This window comes from Filicampus tigris, chromosome 2 (genome assembly GCF_054856515.1).
Source record: "Filicampus tigris isolate MCC_2025a chromosome 2, RoL_Ftig_1.0, whole genome shotgun sequence".
Taxonomy (NCBI): domain Eukaryota; kingdom Metazoa; phylum Chordata; class Actinopteri; order Syngnathiformes; family Syngnathidae; genus Filicampus; species Filicampus tigris.
The window spans coordinates 16,111,673-16,129,675 of record NC_141218.1 but is presented as its reverse complement, the minus strand read 5'-3'; the positions used below and the strand labels follow the sequence as shown (position 1 = coordinate 16,129,675).

The 18,003-nt window shown below is 40.3% G+C and overlaps 1 protein-coding gene across 2 annotated transcripts in view; it reads left to right on the top strand.

Moving 5' to 3' along the window:
- nlgn3a (neuroligin 3a) overlaps nucleotides 1–18,003 on the top strand; it is a 185,772-nt gene that overhangs the window by 53,537 nt on the left and 114,232 nt on the right. Inside the window, exons 4-5 of one of the 2 annotated variants that reach the window (XM_086019706.1) lie at nucleotides 1,690–1,749; nucleotides 13,463–13,612. In XM_086019706.1, the coding sequence (XP_085875832.1) occupies nucleotides 1,690–1,749; nucleotides 13,463–13,612 (210 nt within the window). The remainder of the gene's footprint in view (nucleotides 1–1,689; nucleotides 1,750–13,462; nucleotides 13,613–18,003) is intronic. The other variant, XM_086019714.1, reaches the window with a different exon arrangement.

Below are 18,003 nucleotides of genomic sequence, written 5' to 3'. Positions count from 1 at the left end.
ATATATATGTATATATATATATATATATATATATATATATACAGACTATATATATATATATATATATATATATATATATATATATATATATATATATATATATATATACAGACTATATATATATATATATATATATATATATATATATATATAAAATGACGATTTCATCAGTTCCTCCTACTTTGTAACCATTCAATGGACCTGTTCATGTTTTCTTTTTGTGACAGTATTAATACTTCATCATGTAAAATTGTACATCATGAAAGCAACATTGTTGATAATATCGATGACAGTATGGCCATATCTTGTATATTTCCCCCCACGCCAAGCCACAGGCCGTGCTGTTTGCATTCAAAAGGATATGCTTACCAAACTAAGTGTACAGCCGAGAACATTTCTGTACAGGAAAGCAAGAAAATAGACCTGAGCACTGCAAGTTTACATGGTGTTCAGGTGCCCTGGAGGGCTTGCACTTACATGCAGCACAAGGACAACATCACATTACCTACCGTGCAGGGCGCAGAGACAAGTTGCTCACATTAGCACGTATATGTGATACCCACAATCTCGTGTTTTATTCAAATGCAGCCACCTCTTGGGAAGCTGAAATCCTTGCTCTTGCTTTAGCCTTGTAGTTTAAAGCCTGATCTCTTGAGCATGTTCATGTCAATTAGCATGTTGTTAGCCGATTAGCCCATTGTCTGTTGGCTTTTTTTTTCTGTCTCGTTAACAGTGACTTTTGAGTTAAGAATAGATATGAAGTGCATTTCTGAAGAGAATACAAATCCCCTAAAGCATCATTTAGAGCAGGGGTGGGCATTTCCGGACCTCGAGGGCACTGAAGTCTAAACAAAAGATCGTTGATTTTTAAGGAGCTGCTAATTTAGAACCCAATGCTTTTCATTTTTAGAATTACTCCAATTAGTGGACCTTATTGTTGCTTTTGAAGTTGGTTCATTTTATTGCTTATAATGTATAAAAATGATTAAGGTTATGAATGTGCTCCAACTGTTATGAAGTGTGCTTCTTTTCTTTCTCTTTTTTTATCTTGATTGTATTAAGTATTCTCTGAATGTATATTTGAATTGTGTAACAGTGACAAAAACACATGAGATTACGTGTTAAGAAGAAGAAATAGTACCACTGTGGAAAGAAAAAAATGGTGAAGGGTTACTAGAAATGTGTAGGTTCAATCACTGGAGGATTTTTATGTGACAGAACTGTATAATTTTGGGGGGTATGTGACACAATCCTTAATGTCATTCATCATAACACATGGATGCATTTATGATGACAATATTACTACTTCATTCTTTGAAAATGAAAACTACTAATCCCAAGAGTGGACATCTCAGAAAATGCAACTATATTCTGGTTAACTTGACTTAGTTTCTTAAAACAAAATGACTATATTATAATTAGAAAATGATGTAGTTTCTCTGTAATATTTTTCTCATAAGGTACTGTATATTTCTTTGTTCTTTTTAGTATGGCCCTAATACTACTTGGTACGTAATGGCAATGAGTACAGTTTCACTTACCTTCAACATGTTTCTTTGTGATCCAACTGCTGCTGTGGTGTTTCCATTGAAGGCAATTTCAATGAAATAATCCACAATGTTCTCAGCGTTGTTGCTTTTTTTGAAATTGCCTGTTCCTCTCTATGTCTCTGCCTGCTTCACCAAACAGGTGCCCATGCGAAAAAACAGGGCGAGGATTTATCGGATAACGACGGTGATGAAGACGAAGGTATTTTCATGGTGAACAATGATAATGCATGGTTATTCCAATTCTTATTTTTTTCTTCATTATTTATTCATTTATTTATTCTTATTGCATTTCTGAATGAATGAATGAATGAATGTGATCTGCATCTGAATTCACCCAGCGTGATTGCGCAAGAGTCGGATGAGATCAGGTGACAACCTAGATAATAGTCGGCTTAACTCATATGAATGTCCCATGTTGACAAGGTGTTGTTACAAAGCTACAGGTGGCGGTAAGAGACCCCTCTGGAGGTGTGGTCAGCCACCACATTTGTGGCACAAATGGCCAAAAGGAAGCGAGGCAGCGGTGTCATATCAGCCTATTCAGCAGGTCCTACAGCAGATTTAGATGAGGAGAGGCAGTTCATGAGGACCGCTGGAGAGGATTAGAGGAGAGTGGTGTTGAAAATGGAATGTTACTGCTCAGCAATCGCATTGTTCACTTCCCATATTTATTTTGGGATATTCCAAGCTCAGGCTGGATCTCTTGGTGAGATTAGAATGAGAGATGATTCTTGTGCTGCAACAGAAATGGCTTAAGTCCCGGAATCTTAACCAAACCCTTGATATTGTCTGGCCATTGCCATGCTCAGCCACTCCAAGGCAGGTGATGCAAGCATGATCTTGAGTTTCGAGATAAAGCACTGTCAGAAATGGGATTTTTATGCAATGACTTGTGTTCACATTTGGTGCAGAAGAGGCGGTTGATAAGTGACTTCATGGAGGAGAAAGGCACCACTGTTTATTTGCCATCTCTTGCTGCTACACTTTCCATCAAATTCTTGACACTGGTTGGATCTTAAAAAGGCAACTGAGGCAAGGGACGCTTCCAGATGTTGACTTGTTTTCTCATCTCACTGACGGCATGTTTCTTTCAGTCCGCAGCTCTGCGTCGCTTCAAGGAGGGCCGCGTGCGTGTGCGAACGTTAGCCTGGAGTCCCATGGAAAATGCTGACGAGCGCCGATCCGTTTGTCTGGCACGTCTCAACGCTCGTGTTCACACTGGCTTGTTCTCTAAGCCATGCAAGACTAGCCTGACTGAAATTGTGACACGTCTATTCTTTACCGAGCGCAACTAATGCTATTTACAGAACAGCACCGTAGAAAGCACAATGGCTTCCCAGTGGAATCTCTGCCGCAGCGCTGTAGCTAATGCCTGTGTCGGCCATCAATCCTTTATCATGATCGAGAAGATTTTCATTGTTCTGGTAAATATGTCGTTTTGTAGTGTCAGGCCGAGACAGGAAGACGGAAGGAAGAAATGTGCAGGCACTCCCCTGTTTCTCTTTTATTTGCCCCCTAAGTATTGCCTCTTGAAAAAGGGCACCATTCACCGGAGGATGGATTTGAACATGACACAAACCAAAAATTCCTCACAAGCTGCCGCGCCTTTTGCTCCAGCGCACTATTACTGCCGGTAATGGCAATCTCCTTCTGGTGAACGCACTGCGTATGTCACTGATGAAAATGGAATGTTTGTTTTAATGTTAAAGGGCAAGTTGAATAAGAATACACAGAGAACTCCCACTCGCGCACTCCTTGGTGATTCACCTCTCATCCACATTCTCATTCATTGTGCAGAGCTGCCGTCTTGTCTGGCTGCTCAGCACCTCCATCGCTCAGCCTTTGCATTACTATGCTGCCTCAGTTGGCCGTCTGTCTATGTGGGGATAATTCCCTCCCTCCCACTACCTTTGAGCTGTCCTCCCCCATGTTACGAGCCCCCGGACATGTACTTCGGATTTTGTCTTTTTTAAAAAAAATTTAATCGGAACATTAAGAGCGTTCTCTGAAAGCGTACATATGCATTGGTATACAATACATTTGCAAGACATGTATCAATCTCTGCTCCTAAAAGGCTACTTACTATCTTCCATGTTTTAGACGTTTCCCTCCTCCAACACACCTGATTCAAATAATCTGGATCGTTATCGGGCTCCTGCAGAGCTTGCTGATGAGCTGATCATTTGTAGCAGGTGTGTTGGAGCAGGGAAACACCTAAAACATGCAGGATACAAGCCCTCGAGGGCCGGAGTTTGACACCTGTGATTTACAATAACACCTAAAACAGCACAATAGCCAGAGCTGGGCATTCCGGATATCCGACGGGCCGGTCCGTCTGTACGCCTATGACGTACGCTTATTTTGTAGGCGATAAACGATAGACGGGAACCTGAAAAAAATTAATGGATTAAGCACAATCGGAAGCCCATTTTTTCTGTCTATGTCTACACCTGTCATCTATTTTCGCGGTGAGGCTTCCGTTTCCCAATGACCGCGGCTTTTTGACAGCTTCTGGGTCCTAAAAGAAGATGCTTTTAGTCCGGCCACGTTGGTTTCAAATTTCACTGCTCGAAGTTGGTCGACGGAAAAGCTAACGGAAGCCTGTTTCAAATGATAGGCGGACTGGCTCTTGGCGATTACTATTTGGTCCAGCCTGACAAAATGGCGGATAGACGGTCGGCGGAAAGGAACCCAGGCTGAAGACGGAATACGATAAACGGACCGGGAAATTTGAGTAAAATGCCCAGCTCTGGCAATAGCCACATCTGTAATCTTCACTGTCTTCTAAATGATATATAGAAATATCCCTTACCTGCTATCTGGATCTAAAACAAAATGTATTGGTAGCCATTGCCAGTGCAGGTAGCATGGCTAATTTGCATTAGAGACCTACATTCCTTATAACAGGGGTCACGAACCTTTTCGAAAGTGAGGGCTACTTCTTGAGGACTGATTACCGTAATGCAAAGGCAACCATTCCAGTTTCTAACACACTTCTGAAATAACAAATGTGCTCAAAATTACCTTGAATTATATGTTAATAATTAATGCATTTATGTATGTTAAGACACTGATCATGCCCATGATTTCTCACAGCAATTAAATTGTTTAATCAGTGATGCAAGTACACTTTTCGAGAATAATTTCTCGTGCTGTTTCTGAATCGGTCTGTTTCTCTCAGGTTTCATTTAGAATTTTTTTCTGAAATGTCATGTCTATCTTTGCAAACCTTAACATCTATGTATGATGTATAATGTCATTAAGAGGGAGAAAAGCCTTTTATATGTAACCTTGAGAGAAAGAAACATGCCCTCGCCATTTTTAAAGGATTGCAAAGCATAAGTCCTGCTGTGAACATAGTATAATTAGCTATTTCTTTTGCATTAATGCTGAACTTTAATGGCTCTCAACAAAGCACAGAGCCGTTTTTGAAAGCAGGTTTCCTAATAGCCTGTAAAAATGCACACAAAGAAGCGGCCAAAAGCATCGCCTCTTTGACAAAGGCAAATGTAAAGGAAGGTAAACGGTAAAATGACCTGTTTATATACTATACGTCATTCTGTCTGTCAGTCTGTCCCTGAGGCTGCCCCTCTGAGCATCCCTGTCTGTTTTTCCTCTTCATGTCTTTCGGAGTGACAGTCAACCCAGTGGCACTGCCAGAGTCTATTCAAATTCAGCCTCGGACCTCCTGCGGCAACATGAGTGTGTAGGCCAAGTCGTGGTGATTTACGCTGTCCCACAATAGAGACCCAATTTTCCAGAGGCTGTTATTACACTGCAAATAGGCAAGTGCAAGTTTCCAGTCACCTAGATGCTTCTGTTGGATAAGTGGCCGTGGAAATAAAGGAAGCGAGGCTAAACATGGCTTCTGTGTACCAAGTTGCTCCCACTAATGAAAAGTAAATGTGTCTGTGAGTCCGTCTGCCTCCTGTTTGGCTGCAGCTCCAGTCAGGAGGGAGGCCTGCAGTGAGTGTACAGCCCAGACCAACAAATAAGTAAAGCATGCATGCACTAGAACGCATAAACAATGCTTGCTTCCAAGCTCCAATGAGGATAGGCAGACAAGCACAGAAGCTCTCGGTGGTTACAATGCCGGGGAGGAGAGCCGAGCTCCAACTGCCCGGGTATTACCATTGATTCCATTGCACAAGGATAACTGGGTGACTATCTGAGATGGGGACTGGTGAACCGACTTGGGGAACAATTGCACACCATTACCGCCACCGCTTTCTTCCTGATGTGACAAGGATGAAGGATCCTATTCCAGTACCATATGTGTTTTCACGACGATAGTTTTGACTCACAACTAGTTCTCGTATTGTACAACATTTTTGTTAATGTCTGACAGAAAAGGTCATCATTTTGAGCCGCTTCTGTTCCGTAGTAGTAGTTGTAGTGGAAGTAGTACAAGTCATAATCTAAAAATATATTGTAACTGGTGCCTTTACAACGTACAGTAGCTTGCCTCACTCCCCCTCTTCCAACTGTCTCGCAGTCAGTTTCACTCTGAGTTTCCAACCACATCCGCTTTTTTTTCACCCTTTCAGAACGACAATGAAAGAATAAAGCAGCATGAGCAGTGGTGGTCCTAGCTTGAATGGCACCCTGTGCATGACCATCCCACCTTGCTCCCCCTTGCCCCAATAACAAAACCTACACACACACACACACACACACACCAATGAAAAAAAACCTCAACATTTTCTTTATAATGCAGCAATGGCAAACAATATGTTGAATTCATGAATAAAGCAGAATTAAAAAAAAAATCTTGAATTGCACAAATGAAAAAAAAAAACTTGGATGGATCATCTTCAGTAGCATAAGATGCTCCAAAACATTTGAGGAGTGCATCTGCTGTTGTTATTGAAACACAATGTCATTTTGACATGACGCTTTCTTTGATTTAATGTCGAAAAAAAATCAAGAAAATCACAACTTCCAATTGTCAATTACACTAATCAATAGTAAATTTTAATCCGAGATGGCTTTATGTGTCCCTTAATGTATTCTGGACGCTATTATGATGATGATGATGAAAACCTGATGTGCTAGAATTGGTGCCAACATAAATCTACTAAAGTTTACTTGCATCTCTGTTTAAAACATTTAATACGAGTATTGAGTGGTGCTATCAAACATTAACAACACACCAGTTAGATTGCGTTTTTAACAAACTCATCATCAAATCAAGAACAGACACAAGCTATGACCCTCGCAGTCACTGTAAACCGACAAGAAACTAACCTTAGCTCCTCCCTCAAATACAGAGATTTTCAAACAACGTTGATGTCATACTTCCTTGACATTGGCTATGTTTACATGGACACATTTCTTCAATCCAATCGGAGTTTGGATTCAAATTATGATCGAATGCACTGTTTTCATGGACACAAAAAATATTGATCAGATTAGGACTTGCTTGTTCATGCACTTTCGATCGGAACAAATTATTTTGATATGCGCAGATTGACCAAATATACCGGAAATGGTAGTGAAAGAACAAGCCGTGGTGACTTCCATGTCAACAAAACGTTGCTCCGTCCATTTGTACTTTAAACGTTTGTGTTATTTCATATATGTTTACAGTTCACACTGTAATGTGGTGTTAAGAATTCCTAATGGAGGTGTAAAGGTACCAGTTCAGTCTTGCACCCACCATGTTGTTCCCTCGTTCTGCTCCTTTTTTTTTCACACTTTATCGACTCTAACAACAATCAATATAACACTCTCTCTGCTTCTACTAGCTTCCAGAAATACCTGAAAGACGTATACCGATGTTACAGACATGCGGTAAAGACGTTTTTTTCCGAAACCTTGGAATAAATGTTTTCGTGCGCGCCCATCGGATTATCAATCGACATAAACCACCCCTGTCTTTCAGAATAAAATCTTGATCGGAATATTCTGAATGGGGGCTTGTACATGAAGCATTTTTATTCCGATCAAGCTTTCAGTCCGAGTAAATGTGTCCATGTAAATGTAGCTATTCATAACCTCTCACATCGTTTAGTAGCAAAATCTTTGACGGACTCATTATACTGTCTCCACAGAGGTTGGGAATTAACCTGTACAAACAATAATAATAATAATATAATAATAATAATAGTAATAATCGACATGTCATAATGCCAATTTCCACATAGCATTTTATTTCTTGGACATGTTGCCAACCCCCACAGAAATGACACCCTATAAATATTAACACAAACAACTGATGCCAACTGGATTCACACTGATTCCAGATAAAAGGTTCTATTAGTTTGTTGCAGTCTTAACCACTCCTTAGATAAGTAAATTGTACTTCATTAGTGCTGTATTCCCGCTATATTACATTAAGAAAAAGAGTCACATTTTTTGCAAAATCACTCTAAGGCCTAAAACAGGTTCAATAATGGACTGTTAGTTTTGACAGGTGGACTCACCTCAGGCACTAGCAGCCCACGCTTTTTTTCTCTTGCCCTTTCGCCCCCCAAGTGTCAAGAAATAATTGGTGAAGAACAAGCATGCGGGCAGACAATCTTAAAACCTGCAAGACCAGTGAATCCTGCACATGTCCGTCAGATTCATTTCATTTTATTTTATTTTTTAAGTTGAGTGATACCATGGGAAGTAATGCTGGTCAAAATAGTGTGCTTTTTACACCAAGGTTTACATCCGCAGGATATGGTGGATCAATGCCCAACTCTGCGCCAATGCAAGAGGACAATGAGAATATACATATTTTTTTAATCTGTTACATTTGTAACCATATCCGGATCTGTCATAGAATGCAATGGCTTCGTTTCATATGGCAGTTTCAACCAAAAAAAAAATCATAAAAGGTGTTGTTTTGGCCACTTGCATACATGACAAAAAAAAAGTCAACAGAAAATTGCACAATGTTTTTATATTTGGCTTTCTTAAAAGTAAATATACCTTTAAACCTTGTAAAATAAAATGTTTTTCTGCAGCTCAAAAATGCAAATCAAGCTTGCTAATTGACTATCAGCAGCAACTCCAACACAACCTCCCTACCTGTTTGTTGCTTTTGATTGAGTCTGTTTTTATAATATGACAGCTTTCAGGTTTACATTGGTGACAGAAACTCATTCCCGTTTCATTCTGGGGGCAAACATCTGTCTGTGTGCGTTAGGGATTACAGCAATAGCTACAGGGAACTTGGGGTCCCCTCACATTATTTTTCTCAGCCGTCGTCTATCCTTGGCTCTACTCTCTTTTCTATGCAACACACCACGCCAACCTCACATTTAGACCACAAACCGCCAGCCAAGCAGGAAGTCACCTTCACCCAAAGGTCATTGCTGCCATTACTCGCGCAGTAGGGATGCAAAGATTCATAGAGGAGGCATTCACTTTCACACTTCTTTCATGTGTGAGCATCCGTGCCAGGATTTTTTTTTAAATTCCATGACACACCTGAGGTAATCATGGAAATGTCAAAAGAACACTGTGATTGTACCAAACTGAAACTGGAAGGCAGTTATGGATGCCAGCCTCTGAATGTCTACTGGCTTGTGACAAACTTTTCTTGCTCGTGCTTGCACTTGTTTGTGAGCGAAAAGTAGAGAATTTGTTACAGTGTGTCCCTTCACTTTAGCACTTTTCCCTCCATGGCCGAGTCTCGCACACACACAGAGACAGAGTAGCTCATTTGATGTGGATGAAAGGGAATGGAAGCAGATATTCTGTGACATTCCAAATATTGTCAGTGACTTGTAGCAGCTGTATAATTTGGTGTAATTACACAAAATGTTTTGCAAGCAGCTCCGCAGCAAAGAGTGGGGAAAATGCTGTCACTTTTAAATGTGAAAACGGCCAGTAATGGACTTGTCATGACTGAAGTGTGAACCTCGTCCTGACAAGAACATTACAGTAAGATGCATGTCATGTCCTACCACATCAGGACACTGTCACCTGATAGCTACTCTCACCGCCACCCCAGCTCAGCCTCTACGCCACCACAGTGGCTAGCCACTGACAACCACCGTGTTTCACCAAGTGCTGAAAGCCAGCCAGACTTATCGCCACTCGCCCCTGTCCTGTGCCACTCCGCGGTGTCCGTTCTTCATGTCAGATATGTGACTGATTTCATTCAAGTTAGATTGTGGCAAAGCTACAAACGCTCAGATGGAGGGGCACAAGGGGAAGGAGAAGGGAAAAATGACTAGGTTTCACTTTCAGAAGTAGAATATTGACTCAAGCTCAGGAGTGGGCAATAGGGCCCGCCAGCAGCCCAATCAATCCGGTGCTCACTTGAAAGGTTCTGCCCCCTTATGTCCTGTTAAAAGACAGGCTTTGCGATATTTTTGGCACTTGTCAGCAGGACTGTTCACAACCACTCTTCTCAGCTCAGAGAAGACTCTCACAAATACTTAGTAGGCTTTCATACAAATACAACACCGTACTGTAGAATTGGGAACAAACAAAGTGTCGTAGTCTGTCACAGTTTGGTTTTTGACTTTAGTTTCATGTTTTTCCTTGTGTTCCTTTGTCTGTCTCTCGTTAGGTTATTGAGGCCGCCTGTGCTTGTCATCCCGGTCCCTGATGTTAGCCGATCAGCTCCCTTCTGACCTCTGTGTCTTGTCCAGGTGTTCCTCCTTGCATGGTCAACTTAGTCTGTATTTAGTTCCCTGCTTTCTTTCAGTCCTCGTTGGTTTGTTGTGATTTGTCAGTTGTCTGTCAGGTCAGTGTCTAGCCCGAGTCTTTTTTTTGAGCATTTGTTTAGTTCCTACCATCCTAGTTGTTTTGGGACTTGTTATCCCAGTGCCTTGTTTGCCTTTTTGTTTTCGTTTAATTAAATCTTCGTTTTTGCCTCCTGCGTTTGGTTCCTCTTCCTCGATAAATATGTGACACAAAGTTTCTCTCTAAAAGCAACTCTTGGGTTTAACGCACCAGCATAGATTTAATGAAGTCCAGCGTTTTCTTTTTGTCACATTTTTGCTACACTTTATGATAGAGCTGCACAATATTTCAAAAGGATGCGATACGTGTGTTGAATATTGCTGTATCTATATTGCGATATTTAACATGAAGAAATGACCTTTGTTGTGTAATATGTATATTATGATTAATACGCATTTACTCTCTAATGAACGAATTATATTTTGTCATGTGTCAAAATAAGCGGACTTACAATTGTTTTTATTTTAATACCCCAAGATTCTGTTTTCCTATTGGATGGCGATGTGCATTTTGCATCTGATTAGTCAAAGTCAGATAAAAGCATACAATTCCATATGAACATATTAATTTATTGTGCGTCTTTGCGATACGCATATTGCATGTTCCATTTTCTCATTGACAATATTTTTTCAATATATTGTACAGCCCTACTTCAGGGCTACTTAGGGAAGCCAAGAAGAGAAGAGAAGTGTCATAGGGTTAGGATTTGAGGTGAGAGGGATTGAATGGATCAAACCATTTTCTAGTCAAACGGAGCTGTACTGTACTTTTCTCAAAATGTTATGTTTCTACCAGGTACTGCATGGTTCTAAGTTGTAACACTTCTCCAGCTTCTTAAAAAAAGGGCATGAAGTAAGAATCTCAGACCGCTCAAATGTTGGGGGTGCTTGGATTTACCGTAGGAGTGCTTCAGAACCCACCAAAATGGGCTAGACACCCCTATTCCCCTAACGCTTTGAAATAATGGAAAATACTAGTGTATTTATGAATAAATATAGCATTTTGAGGCGCAGATGTTTTTTGAGTGTGTCACCATTGGAGGTTGTGCATGTAGTGACAATCATATTAGGAGGGCATAGTTTCAAATGTAATTTATTGATGATGTTGATATTTCATGAAACTATTATTTGAGATATGTGGTCAAAGCGTGTCTGCGTGATGTTTTTGTGTGTGAGAAACTGTCATTCAAGTAATTGTTTTTATTCACCTCCTCATTTACACAAATACACCAGCATGTTTTGCGCAATAATTCGTCATTTTTCTTTCCATATTTATATTTCCATGCGTTATTTTTTTTACTGTGCATGGCGTTGTATTCCCTCTGTACTGATATGTGCATTAATGAACTCTACTTTTCTTTTCTAGCAACGAGCACACATCCTGTTTGATGTTATATTATGTTTTCGTGAGTTTTATGAAGGAAAGGTCAATTACATGTTGATTTGTTTGCCTTGACACAGATGAAAGAGGCTGGAGGCAGTTTTCTGACATTAGCTCACGCTACCAATCATCAAACTCTATCTCATTGGTTAAAAATGTCTCCTTACATCAAAATAATGTTGCAACCATGATGTGTAAATCCCAGGAAATAGTCAGGAGTTGACACAATTGGGTAAGCCAGTTGTTTGTGCATCTGTGTGACTCCTCCCACATTAGACCAAGTCAATAAATAGCTCTGAACAAATTGAGCAGAAGTGTTTTATGTCACACTCCCGAAAGGGATTGAACTGTTGTCATGGTGACATAATCTGAATCAACAAAAGAGATGACTGATGACACTGACATGACTATTTTTTTTTTTTTTTTTTTTTTGGTGTGTCTGTTTTTGGGGTTTTTATGTCTGCCCCTTGTTCCTGCCTCATCCCCCTGTGTATCTGTGGCACATTTGTTTGCTTGTCTGTTTTTCCTTCGTATTTCCCTTTGACTCAACCTCCCATGTTGTCTCACCTCAAACACCCTCTCCTCATATTGTTCAACACACGTGTGCACAGAGAGGTGTCAGCTGTAAATCACATTTCTCTGTCACCCTCCCAGATACCAGCCCAATCAAGGCAAGACATATTAAAAGCTAGAATTATGTACTGCACATGCGGTTAAACTTGAATAAACAAAGTGACAATGCGATTGAGACTGTTTCAAGGCTGCTGTAGAAAATGTATCTTATTAGCAATGGTGGGGTGCATAATAACAAGCAGTGCTTGCAGATGCAGTTAGGGCCATTCAGAATGTGGTGGACTATTTAGAGTTTTTTTGGTCACCGTAGCAACCGGGATACCATTTTTTTTAATTTTTTAAATCAAGTTCAATTTGAACATCGTGTTTTGTCTTGTTTTTATTTGACTTCTCAATGTTCTCATTTTCTCAACTGTACCTTTTTTTTAGTCAGCCTCTCCCTGTTTTCTATCACTTTTTGCCCTTTACACCCCTTCTCATTCGCACCACTCAGAGCGGAGGGGGGAAAAGAAGCTTGTTGCAGGGAAGAGATGGGAGAAAGGCAGCAGTGAGATTGGGGCAAGTCTGTGATTGAAAGTGATACAAAGTAAAGGGGGGGTTGGGGGGCTGAAGGAGTGAAAATGAGAGAGTTTCTTGTCTTGTCCCTCCGCTGCTGCTAGCCACTCACTAATTCAGAAGACTATTCCTCAGACAGATGCTTTTTTTTACTTCCCTTTCCGCCAGTGAATGTGCTTTATCTGGCTGAAGTGTCATTCCAGCTGGCCATCCATTACTGGTTTGGGAATAAAATAAATAGCCCTCAATGCCCTGCACCTCTGTGCAAACAAGTTAGTGAGCGCACACAGGCCTATGTTTTAAAAAATAAAAAAGAAAGGGGAAAAAAAGTGTGTTGTGTAATTAGTGAGTGTTTTTTCACGATCACTGTCGAGCCAAATTAGCCCCTCTCGGTTCGGGAATATGTCACAGTGTCTTTCTCTCCTCTCCCTTAATGGCTTCCCGCTTTCCCATATTTGGAAAGCCTGCCCGTTTCCTAGAAAGCCGAACACAAGCTTAATAGTTTGTTTTCTAAGAGGTAAATTACATGTCGTTTACAGCCGAGATGGCCAATTCCTTTAATAGAATTGAATCCGTTCCAGTGCAGAGCCGGTATCTGGGAGGTGATGGTCACAGTTTATTTGTCGACCAGCAAGCCTATGTGAATGTCAGCCGAGTCACCGTGAGCATCAGTGGGCGAGCGTCCAATGTGAATGTGGTAACGATGGCCGCTCTTGCAGACATACGAGACACTGGGGCCAAGCCTGTGATGGTCTACATCCACGGGGGATCCTACATGGAGGGGACGGGAAACATGATTGATGGCAGCGTCCTGGCCAGCTACGGCAATGTCATCGTTATCACCCTCAACTACCGTGTTGGAGTTCTTGGTAAGTTGTTTTGCTTTGTCAGTTTTCAGCCTCATGTGCACATTTATGGATTTTTTTTCTGGAGTGACTTGCTGGGTTACCTTCATTTGTCATGTGAAGACAAAGGAAGATGATGCACTGTAAATATGCATGGACTGCTTGTTGGGATAACATGATTGTGTACGTTTGAATAGTCAGAGAAAATACGGTATTTTCCTCGCAGTGGCGGGGCATGTTTATTTGCTAAAATGCAGAGCAAGGTTATTATAGTTTTCGAAAACCAATGAAATAATCAAAAGTTAAAATTTGAAAAACATTTTCGTTCATGAAATTCAGTAAAATAAACAAAGATAAATAACTGAAACTACATTTTACTTGATCTGAATCAGAATTATCTTTATTGTCCAAGTATCGGTATGTATAAACACAATGAATTTGTCTCCAGTGGTGAGAGCCAGCCTAGTATTACCGTAACGAGTAAGCAACTACTGTATCCTTATCCTTAATTCTACGCCACATGAGCCTTTGTGTGAATTATGCGTTCAACTTCCAGTATGAACTGGAACCGACGTTTTGTTTACGTGTAACTGTTACAGACTTAGGGCCGGTACACATAAACAATAGGGCTGTTTATGTCTCGATTTTTGTCCTTTTTTTTGCCTGTTTTTTAAGATTATCCTTATGTTTAAGGTGCGCTAAGAGTGGATGTGTCCCGATAATAGGGTCCAAAACCAGTCGGGGCCTACAGTCTTAAATAATGAACGTGTTCAATATTTATGACCAAAACTCTTCATATGTGTGGCAGAATCCGAGTTCCCCTGAGCTAGTTGACTCCACAAACTGCGGGTACCCCCCGTGATGGCCAGGTGGCGGCCGCGGTGTCCAGGACTAAATTCTGTCGCCTCAGTCGGTGAGGCAATGAGCAATCTCAAAAGCTCTGAGGCGTATCAGTACCTACACAGTTGGTTGCGTTTTGTTAAAAGAGGTTCTACACAGTCTTATTTACCTTAAAGCAGACGTACGACCCAGCCAAACACACAACTTCCCACTGCATGGTAACCACATGACCGGGACAGTGTAGCGCTTACTGTAAAAAAGCTTAACGTCCCTTGATGTCATAAAACTTCGACCAATCTTCATCCAAATTTATGTGAACATCTCTGCTTATGTCAACTTTAAACGCCCCCAATTTTAGAATGATTGCCCCAATAGTTTGAATTTTATGAGCATAACGTCTTTCTCTCCATGGGCGCTCACTTCAGCTTCATGTCGCATAATGACAAAATTGCTTACCGTCTATAAAATCCAAAATATTGAGGAGAGTTTGACTAATACTGAAGTGTTGAAGTACCTAAAACGACTAAATACTAACTATAATGAAAATCCTAAACTAATCGCAGAGGAGAAAAGTTTTCTATTAGGACTGAGAGATTAAAAGCCTTCATTTTTATGTTCATTATTAAACATTCTTATGCTGTACATTATTTGCAAATTATTTTATGGCATGAACTGAAGCAAGCTAAACAGGATTCATTGATCTGCTTTTCAGACCATTAAAATAACTACACATATCACTAACTGCTTGAAATTTGTTTCCCCGTTAAATACTGCACAGGAAACTAAATACGACAGCTGGGAGACACTTTATGTGCCTCAGTAGGCGATGGAGTTAAGAGTTCATGAGTTAATTATTTAATGTTCATGTGTGAACAATAGCATTTATGAACAGAGGTAATTCTGTTTTGCACCTTTTTTTCTGAGGGTAAAGAAGGAGGGACCTTTTGGGAGAGGCGTTCATTTGCGAACCCAACAATTAATTGACACATGACATATTTTAGAGCGGAGGCGACTACTTGAGGAAATGTGGAATGTGTCTTTTTTGTGGTGAAAGAAAATAGATTTTCAATGCCAGTAAATATGACGACCATAGAAATATTGTGAAATTTAGCCTTTGTTGTTGTTGGTTGCAGATTGACTCACACAGCTGAATCCTCTTTCAGAAATGTGTTTGTACCTGCGCACATTTCTGTGCGTGCCGGGGTGTTTGTGAGTGTGTGCGTGCGTCCGTGTGTGTTTGTTGGAGTGGGAGTGAAGAGAGGCAGAGAAAGAGAGGAAGCTAAAGGAAAGAAATGAGCTCCATGGAAACAGCTGCTGCAACACAAAATGGAGTTTGTTAGCACACTAAGCCTATTTGCTATTTTAGCCATCGCCCAACCATCATGAATAGAATTTTCTCAATATTTTATTACACTAGACATTAAAATCTTTAATTAAACAACTGATTATTTTTATTAAAACAGTTGACACCATTACCTTGAAACCAACAAGGATATTTGTCATCTTGTATGTGCTGTCCATTAATTAATTGGTGACAAATCAGATCATATTGTTTCCCTTTATAAACAAAGCTCAGCCATCGGATGAAAGCAAACCACTGCAGAATTTGCACAAGAGTGCGAAATGTTTCCTCAATAAACATGAGTCACAAAGTCCACATACTGCCTGTGTGATGTTATTTACCTGTGATATTTACCAGGTTTTAGGACCTTTACCTCATACTACCTCCTGTGACTATAATTACTAAATTCTGGATTGGACTAAATGTGTGGGAGCTTTTTTTTTTTTTTTTTTTAAGCAATGTTACTAGAGACATTTATGTAATTGTAATTGCAATAGCAATAACTCAAATGAAAATAGCCAGCGTAATTCATTAATTAAACTGGACTAGATTAGCCTACATGAATGCTTGGCTTTGATTAGCACTTTGAGAGCAGTATTAATTTAACTATATTTATTGTTGTGATTGTAGTTTCAGTGGGAGGCCTTTTGAAACAGAATATTAGACATCTCAGTATGATGTTGTGAAATTCAAAACCACTGCAAACTATAATAACAATAATAGCATTTGCATCATATAATTAGGGTCATATTTGTAAAGCATTAGCTTTTTGATACAGCTCTTGTATTGGTAGCCCTTACATTGTGCAGGTGTACCTAATGGAGCGGTCGGTTAGTGTATATAATGCGGGGGTGGGGTGGCCATCGGGAATTTTCGGGAAAATATGTACATTTGTTTTTGAATGTGCACAACACTTTCTTCGGCAAGGAACTTAAATGGCTCTAATTGGGTCAAAGGAAGTGCACTAGGCATTGAGGTGCTGAGGTTTACTTGCTGGTTTTATTCCACACAGCATCACAAATTGAAAAACGCAGACTGAGACAACCTCTTGAAGTTCCAATTGGAGTTCTTGTAGGCTGAAATGCTGACTATTTTTTTCAGACACAATTGACCGTGCCATGTACTTGTAGTACGATACATGTAATACTTCCATCCATTTTGTGTGAGCTGAAACCTATTTGCAAGGTAAATATAGATATCTGCCTGGTTCCATTGGATTGATGAAATTGAGTCAAATGTCCCTAGTAGTTTAATTGACAGGTGAAACGGACTCAGGCAATCTAAGTCTCTCTGACAAACCAAAATAGATTACCCAAATAATAATAAATACCTGTCAGCGATATTACGAGTAGCGAGCGGAATGTAGCTCAATGTAACAAATGTAAATGTATAAAAAAAAAAGTAACGTTTCATCTTTTATCCCAAAAATGTAACTGACGGAATTTAACGGAGGAAATATAGCCTGTTACTACCCACCTCTGGTAATCAACCTTGGAAGTGTGGTAAGGTGGCACTGTTGACTCCTGGCTTAACATGTGCCATGCAACCACTGGTGTGAGGCTCAGCATGTAAGGCTAATAGGCGTGTTCATGCTCATATTTCCTTTATGGCACTTCAATTATGAGTCAGATGTTTCTCCTCTCACCCCCACATTTCGCTAAATGTCATTCTACATGCATGCACACACACCCTGCAAACAGGGCATGTCAGTGCTCTAAGCATGCACTTACTCATGCACATGCATACAAACACATGGATCGCGCATCTTGGAAAAAAATGCACACGCACAGATGTGCTTGGCTTGCATGCGCAAACACACAGAGTTGCTCTCTTGGTGGGATCCTTCTGAGAAATAAGTGGAGAAGAAGCGATGCGTGTGCTTGGGCGATAATGTAGCATGGTCCGATAATCCCCCTGTGGTGCAGCTTTAACTGTTATTACAGACACACTCATAGAGCACAAATAAAACCAAGGCCAGAGAGAAATCAGAGCATGATGGGAAAATTAGCACTAAGCTGTCTGGAATGTCATCACTTCAAAATTGTTGACCTACCATTCTCACAACATGACGGGAGAATTTGTTTTTTAGCTAGTTTACATGTACTGCTTGACAGAGGTGGCAAAAGTACTCGCACTCTGTACTTATAAAACACGTATGTCCAATTTTGTATTTTTTTTTTTTTTAATTTTCACGTTGATGGGATGCCTGTCAAGCATAAACCAGATTCACGTA